The sequence below is a fragment of the Chelonoidis abingdonii genome, chromosome 3, assembly GCF_003597395.2.
Source record: "Chelonoidis abingdonii isolate Lonesome George chromosome 3, CheloAbing_2.0, whole genome shotgun sequence".
Lineage (NCBI taxonomy): Eukaryota > Metazoa > Chordata > Testudines > Testudinidae > Chelonoidis > Chelonoidis abingdonii.
This window is the reverse complement of record NC_133771.1, coordinates 106,179,023-106,192,518: the sequence shown is the minus strand read 5'-3', so window position 1 is coordinate 106,192,518 and position 13,496 is coordinate 106,179,023. Positions and strand designations below refer to the sequence as shown.

Genomic DNA, 13,496 nt, shown 5'->3' with positions numbered 1-13,496 from the left:
TACATCCAAACCCCCTTCCCTCCAAGTGCCCACTCGCAGGGCCTCCCAGACCAGACAACTGCCCTGCTCTCCCCCCCCAAAAAAGGGTTTTCTGCACATAAAAGCCAGGGCTGGCATTAGGGGGCTCAGGGCCCTGGGCTTTAGCCCCATGTGGTGAGGTTTCGGTTTTCTGCCCTGGGTCCCAGCGACTCTAATGCTGGCCCTGCTTTGCAGCCCCCCTAAAACCTGGTTGCGGCCTGCCAGAGGGCCCTGGACCACTGGTTGAGAACTACTGCAATAAGAGCATGTTTAAAGGTGCAATTAAAAATCCACATTTGGCCCATGCCAGCTTACTCGGGCTCTTGGGCTAAGAGGTTGTTTAACTGTGGCTTTTATAAAACTGATAGGAGATGCATTCTCCTGTCAAGCTAAAGAATAGCCTATTTATAAGCCATTAAATAGCTTTTCAATGTCATTGTATTTAAGGAGAAATACTTACTTGTGTGTGAATAAGAAATGGCAAATCACTGGCACCGACTTTGTCTGGGCCCTGGGGGTGCTCAAACCTCTGCCCCTGGCCTCATCCCCGCCTGCCCCCTTTCCCCAAGCCCCCACCCCACCTCACCTCTTCCTGCCCCTGCTCTGCCCCAGAGCCCACTCTTACTCCTTCTCCCAATACAGCACTCCACCTTGCCTCTTCCCATCCCTGCTCCTCCGCTGCCCCACCCCTTCTCACCCAGTTACACCCCCTCCTATGAGCATGCCCCATCCCTGCTTCTCCCTCCCCCGCCCGCCAGTGCCTCCTGCATGCAGCAGAACAGCTGATTGCGGTGGGTGGGAAGTGCTGAGGGGGAGCTGGATGCCGGTGAGTGCTAAGCACCCACTAATTTTTTTCCGCGGGTGCTCCAGCCCTGGAGCACTCATGGAGTAGGTGCCTATGTGGCAAATGATAACTGTGTTTGCTTTTTGTGCTTTCATTTGGAACAGTACAGTATAAAAAAATCAGAGCAATCATTCAAACCAATATTCCATGTATTCAAACAGATTTCACATACATGGGTGAGAGGAAGGTTGACTGCATATTGTAAGGGGAAAATATTTTGTGCAGCATAATAAATACTTCATATTTTAAAACTGCAGCATGCACTGTGTGCAATATATTATGGTACCTACCACAGTTCACAAATAGAATGGTAAAATCTTGCCAATAGCTAAAGAAAAACTAAGAACTTGTATAGCATATATATAAATATAAAAAAATTCCCCTCTCACCCCTATGGGTGGTATGTGTCTTCCTCAACCTCGGGTCCTCTACCAGAGGCCTGGGAGTTTGAGGGTTCTGCGCAGTATCTTAGCTGTTCCTAGCACTGCACTCTTCTGGACAGAGAGCTCTGATGTTGTTCCTGGGATCTGTTGGAGCCACTCACCCAGCTTAGGAGTCACAGCCCCGAGGGCTCCTACCACCACTGGGACCACTTTGGCCTTCACTTTCCACATCCTCTCTAGTTCCTCTTTCAGGCCCTGGTACTTCTCCAGCTTCTCATATTCCTTCTTCCTGATGTTGCTGTCACTTGGCACTGCTATATCTATCACCACCGCTGTCTTCTGGTCCTTGTCTATTACCACGATGTCTGGTTGATTGGCCAGTCCCTGCCTGTCCGTCTGGATCTGGAAGTCCCACAGAATCTTAGCCCTGCTATTCTCCACAACCTTCTGTGGAATCTCCCATCTGGTCTTGGGAGGGTCTAGCCCATACGCTGTGCAGATGTTCCTGTACACAATGCCAGCCACTTGGTTGTGCCGTTCAGTGTATGCTGTTCCTGCCTGCATCTTACATCCTGCCACTATGTGTTGGACTGTCTCTGAGGCCTCTCTGCACAGTCTGCACCTTGGGTCCTCTCTAGTGTGGTAGACCCCTGCTTCAATGGATCTGGTGCTCAGTGCCTGTTCCTGTGCTGCTATGATCAGTGCCTCAGTGCTGTCTTTTAGTCCAGCCCTTTCCAGCCACTGGTAGGATTTCCCAATGTCAGCCACCTCAGCTATCTGTCGATGGTACATCCCATGCAGGGTCTTGTCTTGCCATGGCACTTCTTCTGCTTGGTCTTCCTCCCATGTCTGCTGCTGCCTCAGGCATTCTCTCAGCAGCTCATCTTTGGGGGCCATCTTACTGATGTACTCTGTATATTTTGTTAGTCTATAAGATGCCACAGGATTCTCTGCTGCTTTTGTATTATACTAATTAATTTAATATAATTTCGGTGTAAAACCCGCACAGCTTTTACATTATATGTTATTATCCAGTATTTATGCACTTGAACTTCAGGCAAGTATTTTGATATGATATGTTTTTTACCACCCCATTGTACATAAATATCTAAACAAATTGTTTGAAAGAGAACTTTCTATGTTTAAAAAAGCATCTTTTCAAACGTTGTCCCCTGTTTTTCTTGTTTCTTACAAACTTTTACCAGGCTGACTTTAATAGCCTTGGAATCACGCCCACAAATTATTAACAAAGGTACAGAGACAGAGATTTTGTGCATGATTTTAATAAAAATAATGTTTATTTTTGTTACAAACCTCAAATGTGTACAGCTGCATAAAAAATTGTGAATAAGGACACACATATTTCAAGAATCTGTGAACACAAGCCACTCAAACTTCTCTCCATGATTCATCCATACCCGTTTGTTTTACTCTAAACAGATTATAGTAATTTATGTAATTATCCCATATATATTTATAGAGCTCTTTTGGGGCCTGATCCAAAGCCATTTTAAATCAGTGGAAAGACACGAACTGACCGCAGTGGGCTTTGGAGCAGGACTCTTCTATAATAATAGTAAAACTAAAATTCTAAAGTTAACTTCTTAGTATGTCAGAGGATAGCTAAAGGGTAAGATAGGTAGCACAAAAATTAGTTCCCTATATATTTCTTAGATACAGTCAGATATTGACATTTTCATGGTAAAGTAACAAAAATTTTAGGCTTTTTTTTGTAATACAATTGTCACAAATTTTATGCTTTGCTGCACTACATACATATGCATAACCATCTCACAAATTAAATTATTTTGATGGACTCACACTTTATAAATATGATAGATTAAATACTTACACTGACCTTTCTGTAAATAATCAATAGAAATCAACTACAGTTAAAATGTACAAATTCCGCAATGTACTCATTTAATAGAAACCTTATTCCATAACATAACAATTTAAAATTGGAAAATTGTGATACTTTTGTGCGAGCCATTATCTTGACTGAGAAATCTGGGCCCAGTTCTGCCAATATTTACTGCTGGGAGTAGTGTTTTCAACTGTGTGTATTCCCACTGAAGTAAACACTATGTTGTGAAGTATTTGCAGAATCAGGCCCTATTGCTGACTGAAAACATTAGTTCATACTTTTCACAACCACTTATATCAACCTTTCAGTTTTAACTTACTTAATTATATTACCAACTTTTCATACAAAACATCTGTGCTGGTGTATCCATTGCTTATATATTTCTTTAAGAAAACATTATGTACCAACTGACTGTTGCTAAACTATTTTCCTGGCAACTAAATATTTTTACGGTGCATTTATTCCCTCCTGGAATTAAATAGCTTTGGAGAAAAAAGGAGACACTAATCTAAAAATAAAATCAACCCTTTCACTGCCATCGCTTATGCTGGCATATATATTCATTCTCCTTGCAGTAAATCAGCTCCACAACAGTTATACTGTTAACAGGCTTTTTCATGGATACCTAGAAGAATGGAGGTGAGGTGAGGCTGAGTCCCAGGCAGCAGCAGGGTTCAAACAAGGCAAGAGCGGGACTAGAGCAAGGCTGAGAACAACCAGACAAAGGAGTTTTCGCAGCTGTGGGAAAATGCTTTAAGCAGCCAGGGGAACTGCTCCTGCTGCTGGGCTCAAGAACAAACCTGCGAGTTTCCTCAGCCAATCTAGGCTGTTAGGAGATTGGGCAGGCACAACTGCAGTGCCTTATTCCTGATAGGAAGTGGGGCCATGAGTAGTGCATTGGGAAACGAAGGGAGAGACTATGCCTCAATGAGATTCCCTAAGTTCTCCGTGGACGGTGCAACTCTGCACCATCCCCAACCCAGGACAGTGTCTGAGGCTAGGTCTGCACTACAAAACTGTGCCAGGGTAGAGGCGTGAAAAACCCCCACACTACTTATATTAGCAAAGGAGTCCTTTTGCTGGTATAGCATATGTTGTTAAGTACACCAGTCAAACTCCTTTTCCTGGTATATGCTGAGTCTCCACTAGAGGGCTTTGAGTCTCCAGAGCCTTTGTCATGTGGACTAGCCCTAGATGAGCCAATCTAGCCTCAATAAGACTAAACATAGCACACAGAAAAATACATTCTAACTAGTGCTAGCTTTTAAAATAGAAAAGAGAGAAAGTGAACTAACTCATTTATATATGATATCACACCTGGAATTTAAAGTATGAGTATGCACATACTAACTACAAACCAATATTGTTTATGTAATCTGTTACAGCTGTTATTTCCAAAGGCCGGGATCACCACCAATACCTGTATTTCTGGAGACTACCATTGGCACTCAAATAACCCCCCACCCCTTTCTTGGTGGTTAATCTCAGAACCTTCCTCTTCATCTTGTAAATATAGACTCATGAGCTATCTGCTTTGTGTTCAATTGCAACAGAGAACGGGCTGCTGTAAGCCCCAAGGTCATGCAAACTGGCATGCTCAGAGTTTTGGTGTGCCCATAATGCAATGCAGATTAGATCACAATAGAAAACTTGGAGGTAGCAACTGGATCCCAGCACTCTGGTATTTAGTGGTGGAAGTCAATAGCTGCAGGGAAAGGGATTGGAGAGGAGATCTGCTTGGACGGAGACTCAGAAATTGCAAGGTGAGGTCTCAGTCTGGTAAATAGGTGCAGTGTACTACACTACAGAATATTACAATAAGATAAAGACTCTCATTGATCATTGCAATTCTTGGTTAAGGGTTTTCAGGAAATTTAAGTCAGATCTGTTGTGCCTATCTGTCAGAGTAAATCCTCCATTTGAAGGTGATGTCTAATATATAATAATTCTATCAAACGATAATTCTATGCAGGGCCGGTGCAATCATTTAGGCGACCTAGGCAATCGCCTGGGGCGCTGGGATTTGGGGGGCACCATTTTTTTTGACAGTGACCACGGCGGTCGGATCTTCGGCCGCCCTGGTCGCCGCCAGCATTTAGGTGGAGGGAGCTGGGGCAGGGGAGCGCGGGGAGAGTCGCCTGCAGCAAGTAAGGGGTGGAGGCGGCACACAGCGGAACTCCCTGCCCCAGCTCACCCCTGTCCCGCCTCCTCCCCGAGCATGCCATGGCTGCTTCACTTCTCCTGCCTCCCAGGCTTGCGGTGCTAATCAGCTTAGGCGCCGCAAGCCTGGGAGGCGGGAGAAGTGAAGCAGTGACGGCGTGCTTGAGGTGCTCATGCTCATGCGCGGAGCTGGGATGAGCTGGAGCGGGGGAGTGCCTCAGGGTGGAGGGTGGGGAGCTGCCGCAAGGGGGGCGCCTCAGGGTGGAGGAGGGGAGCTGCCAGGGGGGGGGTTTAAGGGCAGGGGCGCGGGGGGGTTGCAAGATGGAAGTTTCGCCTCGGGCGTGAACATCCTTGCACCGGCCCTGATTCTATGGTTAGTCACAATACTTTCCCCTATAATAACCCTATGCTTCTTTGCTTTGGACATTTAGGGCCAGATTTCCCAAAGATCTTGGTGTCTTAAAGCTCCCATTTAGTGACCAGATTTTCAAAAGTGCTCAAAGCATCCATTGTGCTCTTTCACTGGTCTCAAAAGGAGCTGCAGCTGTTTTTATGCAGATACAAACACTGATTGATAATAGGCTCACACTGTATCAATACATCTCATAAAATCATAAACATAGGTTAATTTATATTGATAACACTAGCTCCAAGGTATAGGTGCAATGTGCTTAGGTCTAAAGGAAGGATCCTAAAAGGTGCAGCTCTTACTACTATTCAACACCACAACCAAACCAATTAGCTAATTAACAAAGCAGTGTTAATACTGGCTTTGGAGAAAACTTTGCCTACTGCATCCACAGAGTAATAACAGTTGGCAGGAAATTGAGACAAATAACAAAATAAACAGATGTATATTTCTCTCATGGCAGACACTCAAACTTTATGGGCAAGGAATTAGAAGTAATTTAGATTTTCAAACAAACCTTTTGTAATAACAGGTGTGTGTGTGTGTGAGTGAGTGAGTGAGAGAGAGAGACACACACACACACACTGTAACGGATGGTGCAGCCTACACACTGAAACTACTGCTGTGACAGCTAATGGAGGCTCTCATTTTGGTGAAACATTGGAGACCTATGTTTGTGATATAAAAAAACCCTCAATTCTATTCAGAACATCACAAAGTGGTTTAGCTGGCAAATGTGTTTCTTCATCACATTGTTTCCCTGGAGACTTGCAGCTGTTTTTGTTGGACATGTATTCTTGAAGTAACCACATGCTCAGGGATGAGCTTTGTCTAACTGTGAGAGTATGTAATGTAATTGCTAGTGTGCCTGTGACTGTGTTGCACTATAGTGTCTGGTAGAAGTTTTCACTGGAATTTTCTTATGAGCAATTTCTCTTTCCTGTTCTTTCATGTTTTGAATTAAAAAAATTGGAAAAGGATAAATAGGGAGAAAGTGTATATCATTAGACAATTGATCTGTCAGATTGATATTAAAGACATGCATAAAATATTTATTTTATTTTGTGAAGCAAAGTGCCTCCTTGCACCTTGCCAACACAAAGATGTATGCTTCTGTGAGTAATAGAAGCCACATTTTTTTTTTACCACCTCTATGTATTTTTAGAAGCAATTTAAGGTCAGTTAACCTCCTTCAACAGGCCACAAAATGATTTCCCAAAATCTTCAAGTGTTCTTTTTATTCATAGATACCATCCTGACACACTACATGTTTTCTCTCTGCCTTCATTCTTCCCTGGAGTGGTGTTACCTCCTGCAGGGCAGAAGAAACTCTCTGACACTCAGCTCACTGAATATTCTACTCATTTTCCCATTAATGGGCTATGATTTGTCACCCCTCTCCACCAGAGGGGGAAAAAAACAGGAGTTCTGTTCCCTTGACCCGTGGATTACAAGGGCTCAGCTAGTGGCACAAGTCCAGATGACACAGGTCAGCTCCTGCAGAAGTCATGCTTCTAGGGCAAGGGTAGACAAACTTTTTGGCCCAAGGGCCATATTTGGGAATAGAAATTGTATGGCGGGCCATGAATACTCACAAAATTGGGGTTGGGGTGTGGGAGGGGCTGAGGGCTCCGGCTGGGGGTGCAAGCTCCAGGGTGGGGCCAGAAATGAGGAGTTCAGGGTGCGGGAAGGGACTGGGCTGGACTGGGATGATGAGTTTAGAGTGTAGGAGGGTGCTTCAGGCTGGGATCAAGGGGTTTGGAGGGTGAGAGGGGGTCAGGCAAGGGGTTGGAGCACAGGGGAGAGGATCAAGGGTGCAGGTTCCAGGCAGCACTTACCTCAAGTGGCTCCCGGAAGCAGTGGCATGTCCCTTCTCTGGCTCCTATGCAGAGGCATGGCCAGGCAGCTCTGCACGATGCCCCATCCGCAGGCACTGCCCCTGCGGCTCCCAACCAATGGGAGCTGTGGGGGAGGCATTTGGGGTGGGAGCAGCATGCAGAGGAGAGCCCTCTAGCTGCCACTACACGTAGGAGCTGGAGGGGGGCCATGCTGCTGCTTCTGGGAGCTGTGTGGAGCGGCCCCAAACCTTGCTCCCTGGCTGGAGTGCCGGAGCGGGGCAATCCCACACCCTGCTCCCCAGTGGGAGCTCAAGGGCTGGATTAAAATGGCTGGTGGGCTGGATTCAGCCCACAGGCCATAGTTAGCCCACCCTTGTTCTAGGGCCTCCACCACTATAGTTCTCTCTAGAACCCCATTAAACTGAGCAGAGCAGGTGGGGAGGAAAGGCATCTGCAGGATGGGGAAGGAGAATTCAGAGAAGCCCACGCTGACTAGGGCTAGAACACTAAAAAGCCTTTGCTGAGGAGCTTGCCTGGGCTAGGCAGAAAGAATGAAATTCTGCCTTTCATAAGCACAGGTGTAAATGCAGATGGGAGCACGGGGCTCTACATTTTTGATATTTACCAATCTACCAGTTTTCAGAATCTGAAATAGTCTAATATTTCACTCATTTCTTATAGTTCATCCAGTAACTAAGTTTCTGCCTGCGAGGTTTGGTTTTGGATGAGGGAGTGAATAACTAGATCTAGCAGGCATCCAATTTGGTTAAAAACAACATGTCATAACTTTGAAAATAATGAATATTAACTCATGTTTGTAAAACACTGAAGACAAAAGTGCTGCAGCACATAGTGCTACGTAATTATATGTAAGGAGATTAGATTTGTGCTTTGATATACAGTATCAACAAAATGTGGCTCAAGCTTTTTCTACAAATTCTCATTGGTAACAATTAAGTTAAGCATCTCATGCATAGCACAGTAACTCAGCATTTACTTATATTAAATTCAACATGGGGCAAAGGTAGTCAGCACCTCTCAATATCACACCCAGGGGCGGGTGCAAGGATGTTTCACGCCCTAGGCAAAACTTCCACCTTGCGCCCTCCCCCCCCCAGCCCTGTGGCAACTCTCTGCTTCCCCCCTCCATTCTGAGGCACCCCCCCACGGCAGCTCCCCCTGGCCCTGGGAGCTGTGCGGCAGCTCCCCGTCCCAGCTCACCTCCTCCCCTGAGCACACCATCACCACTCCACTTCTCCCGCCTTCCAGGCTTGCAGCGCCAATCAGCAGTTTGGCGCCACAAGCCTGGGAGGGAAAGAAGCAGAGCGGGGCAGCGTGCTCAGGGGAGGAGGTGGAGCAGAGGTGAGCTGGGGCAGGGAGTTCCCCTGCGTGCTGCCCCCCCCCTTACTTGCTGGAGGCGGCCTTCCCCACGCCGCCCTGCCCCAGGTCCCTCCGCCTAAATGCCAACGACGACTGGGGCAGCCGAAGATCCCGCCACTGCGGTCGCTGCCGAAGGACCCGAAATACCACTCCCCAAATGCTAGCGCCCTAGGCGACTGCCTAGGTCACTTAATGGGTTGCACCGGCCCTGATCACACCATTAGTAAATTAAACGGAGAACATGAGAAAACGCAGTGCAATGTACATTGTGCAGATGCATATTACATACACTGCACCCATGAACTACATCTTCAAAGTTACTGACTGATTAATTTGATTATGTGTTCACATTATCTGGAGTTTAAAACAGTGGCCTGGGAATCAGTGCTAATATGTACTATTTCTGACTCTGCCGCTGATTGGCAGTATGACTCTTGTCAAGTCATACCCTCTCTCTCAATTTAACAACAGTGGATTCAAAATTAAATGATAGGAATTTATTATGTTGGCAAGCTCTTAAACCTTCTAACAGATAATTTAATTTTTAAAACAAAAGGAAAGAATTTCATAATATGTATATTCCCAGATTCCACAGCAATGCATGCAACATAAATATCTAGTGAGAGAGATATAGGAAAGCACTTTCAAAACAGTACATAGGAGATTTAGCCACTCACTCCAGGAAACTCTCACAGAATTTGCATGTCTAAATTCTCATGTCCTGCTTGAAAATATATGGGTCAAAATTTGTGTGTGACTGAGCTATTAAAGATTAATGCACATTTTCTTGCACATTTATGTGTTCAGAGAAAATCATTCCATCTATCATGCTTGCAAATCTTCTAACTATAGTTTCCTATGCATGTGTGTTGTTAAACATCTGTCAACTTGATAACCATTTTGTATAAATGAGAAATGACTGCTGTTGATGATTGAGCTTTATCACACATATGGCAGGATACTTCTGTAAGGCATTCTTTGCCCTGATATATTGCATAAGCTAGTAGATTCCCACTGCCCAAATTTACCAGTCACATCTGTATCTTGAAAGTTTCTTACTAAAAGAGGAACCAACACCAAGTAAGACAAAGAATTTGCTGATACACACGTCACTCCAAGAATTCTCCTGACAAAGTTCCCACACCCAATTTAATTACTTCCCTACTGTAAAAACACTTTCCATCTGCATTTATTGTAATAGTTTCAAATCCAAAACCAACACACTATAAAGCTAGCTAAATAAATGAATGATATTGGCCTTAAGTCCCAAGCCAGCAGCCATTCGGTAAGGCAGTGTGTCTCCAGCATTCATTTTTATGCTGATGTTTCATTTTATGAGCAATGTTTTCACTTAAGACTTATTTGAGAAGAATTACATTGCTCCAGGCTTTAAAACTTGGTGGGCTATAGCAGTGCCTCTAGCGCCCCTCTTGTCAAAGGTGTGTCAGTGATTCCATTCTAAGACCACAGTTGCATCGTATATCAAACTCTGCCATAAAAAACTTGCTTCTAGCTATATACACAGCATTATAAACTCTCAGGCCAGGAGAATTTCCTTTTATTTAAACTAGATCTGGTTTAAAATACATTTCCTTAAATAAGGGAGGACAGAAAATATATACTTTTTGTTCAAATTTTTCCTTTTTCCAGTAAATGAAATCTTATGAGATTTACAGTTTGATCATTCACAGTGTGGGTCACTTTTGCAGTTGGGAGAAAAAAATTATTCTATAGATTTATTTTATTTAGTATAACAAGCATCGTAACGACCATTCAACAGAAAGTTCATAATGGAGTAAGTATGATGAAAGCATACTGGGTCATGAAGTGCCCTTAGACTTGTTACAATACAAGGCCCTGATCCAGCAAAGCACTTGAGCCTGTGTGTAACTTTTCACATGTTTAGAGTCCCACAGGGGACGACTCACATGCTTAAAAGCAGCAGAGAATCCTGTGGCACCTTATAGACTAACAGACGTTTTGGATCATGAGCTTTCATGGGTGAATACCCACTTCGTCAGATGAATGTAGTGGAAATTTCCAGGGGCAGGTATATATATGCTAGCTAGCAAGCAAGCTATTCCACTACATTCATCTGACGAAGTGGGTATTCACCCACGAAAGCTCATGATCCAAAATGTCTGTTAGTCTATAAGGTGCCACAGGATTCTCTGCTGCTTTTACAGATTCAGAATAACATGGCTACCCCTCTGATACTTGTCACATGCTTAAAGTTATGCTCATGCTCAAGCGCTTTGCTGAATCAGGACCCTAATGCTACTGAAAGTCCTTGTAAAGAACTGTGAGGTTTTTAAAACTGAAACTTAATTTTCAATCAAAAATACCAGGCTAGGGGGTAGGGTGTAAAGGGAGGAGAACATTTATATTAGATTATTATTAAATAAGGATCAAAAGTTCAAACCAGCTCCTATTGAAGTCCATAGCAAAATTCCCATGGACTTCAATGGAAGTAAGATCAGGCCTCATAGTCTGTGCTCAATTATGAGTACAACTCCTACTGAACCCAATGAAAGCTGGGCATGTGCAACGGAATAATGTGAAAAGCAAATCAAAGAAATTCTGATATACTGTACAGGACTATTCACAACTGTTCTATTGTCCATAAGTATTACTGTGTCCCAACCAGTCAGAGGTCTTGCATACATTAAAGCTGCAATACCCAGACATAAGCATAGTAAAGTTTCAGTCATTTTTAATTTCTTAGCTTTTTTGTTTTTCTTTAGGTTTATTCTGTGTTTTTCTTTTTGTGATTAAACTTTCTTTTTCCCTGTGAAATTGAAATATAGCTCTTGTAAACAGAAATAAGACACGACAACCTATAAAATGTTTCACTCCACAAATCTTAGACAAAACAAAGCCCTATGTCTTAAGAATTTAATAACCACCAATAATGTACATGCTAGATGGCACATTTGCAGTAATTATTTCATCACTTGTCCAAAATATAGACAGGGATAGTGACCCCATTTAAGTTACACTGATTTCCTTTTCTACTTACATATAAAATTAGGAAACAATGCATTTTAATACATACTTTTTGAGGTGTGTATGAGATTTCCCCAACATATGAACATTAGCGCATTTTGCACAAGTAAACATTTAAGAAAAAACATTGGTAAAAGAATTTTTACCCAAATAAAAACTGATCTGCTGGTACGGAAAGTAAATGTCAATACTAAATGAATGGCAACAATCATAGGTGCAGAAAGGGATGAGAAAAGAAATAAATAATTGATCTAGAGACTTTACTTCAATATTTATTGTTTTGAATCTGATTCACTTCTAAACTGAAGGTGATAAATCACTATTAATACACTAGCAAAACTCTCTCCACCCCCTGTCCATCCCCCATCTCAATTCTTACCAGTAACTGCAGAAAACAATGCAGAAACCTCTGGGATGAAATACATTTAAAAATAATCTAGCTAGACTCATTAACTCTTTGCAATACTAATCTCTCATGCCTTGTGCTATATAGCTTCAGTATTGCTTCGTATCACCATGTTCTTCTCATTAAGTATTTACTTTAGTTACTGTACCTGGAATTCTGAGCCTCTGAAACATCTGATTCTGTGCACGTTTTCTTTACCTGCAAAAGCAAAATGATTGCCAGTTACTCGCATATAAAAACACAACTTCCTCACTCATAGTTCACGTACTTACATTGCTTAAAGTGGATACAGCTCTGCTCACCATGATATCTATAAAATACTTCCCGCATTTTACAGCAGCAGTATGCAGTACTAAACAGTGTGTTTCATTATTATCCCATGAACAGCTGCCAACTGCACTTCCCTAGACTCCATTAGTATGTAAAATGTTCAACTAAAATAGCTTGGGAGTAGTCTAACTAGGAACAAAGAAACCAAAGAACCAAGTTCCCCACTTAGAAACTAGAAAGCCATACTGTTCTCAGTTCAATAAAGAAATGTTTTCCCAATTGATACTGCTTCTGTTTCCTGCTAAAGCTCACAATAATAAACACCAGATTCTGGGGCAAAGTGCAATGTTAGCCAAATAATTCATACATTAATTTTCATTTTCTGAATCCGGTAACTATATGTTTAATGTATTTTCATAATGTGTCAATGAAGTTTACATATCATGCACACATTTTTCACACATATCCGCAGAATGCAATTATATATACATTCTAGTTCAACCTTCAGATTCATCTTTGTGATATACTGCTGTTAGCCTGCGAAAGGAGAGAAAAACCACCTCCAATACAAATATAAACTATTCTTTTCCAGGCCCTCTATGGTATTGGGGTCTTATGGAGTAGTGCAATTTGCACCTTTTGGTAATTTAAATTTCAGGCACTTTCAGTAAGACAAACATTTTGTTGAACGTGCAATCTAATGACTTTGTTGTGATATCAAAATTCCTTCCATTAAGACCAGCTAAATTCATTTACAGACACTCAGGCTTACTCAGTATCACTTCTACTTACTACACACTCCCCATTACCAATAAATATTCAAATTCTGAGCATTTACAATTATAGTACCTTGATCAAAGAGTTCTTCTATTGTCAAATCCTCCTTTTGTTATACTGCCTTAAAAAGAATGTCTG

The 13,496-nt window shown here is 42.8% G+C and overlaps 1 protein-coding gene across 10 annotated transcripts in view; it reads right to left on the bottom strand.

The window, feature by feature from the left end:
- Window positions 1-13,496, bottom strand: part of EYA4 (EYA transcriptional coactivator and phosphatase 4) — a 244,302-nt gene that overhangs the window by 117,965 nt on the left and 112,841 nt on the right. For all 10 annotated transcript variants that reach the window (XM_032780517.2, XM_032780514.2, XM_032780521.2 and 7 more), the window contains one exon: window positions 12,460-12,509. In XM_032780517.2, the coding sequence (XP_032636408.1) occupies window positions 12,460-12,509 (50 nt within the window). The remainder of the gene's footprint in view (window positions 1-12,459; window positions 12,510-13,496) is intronic.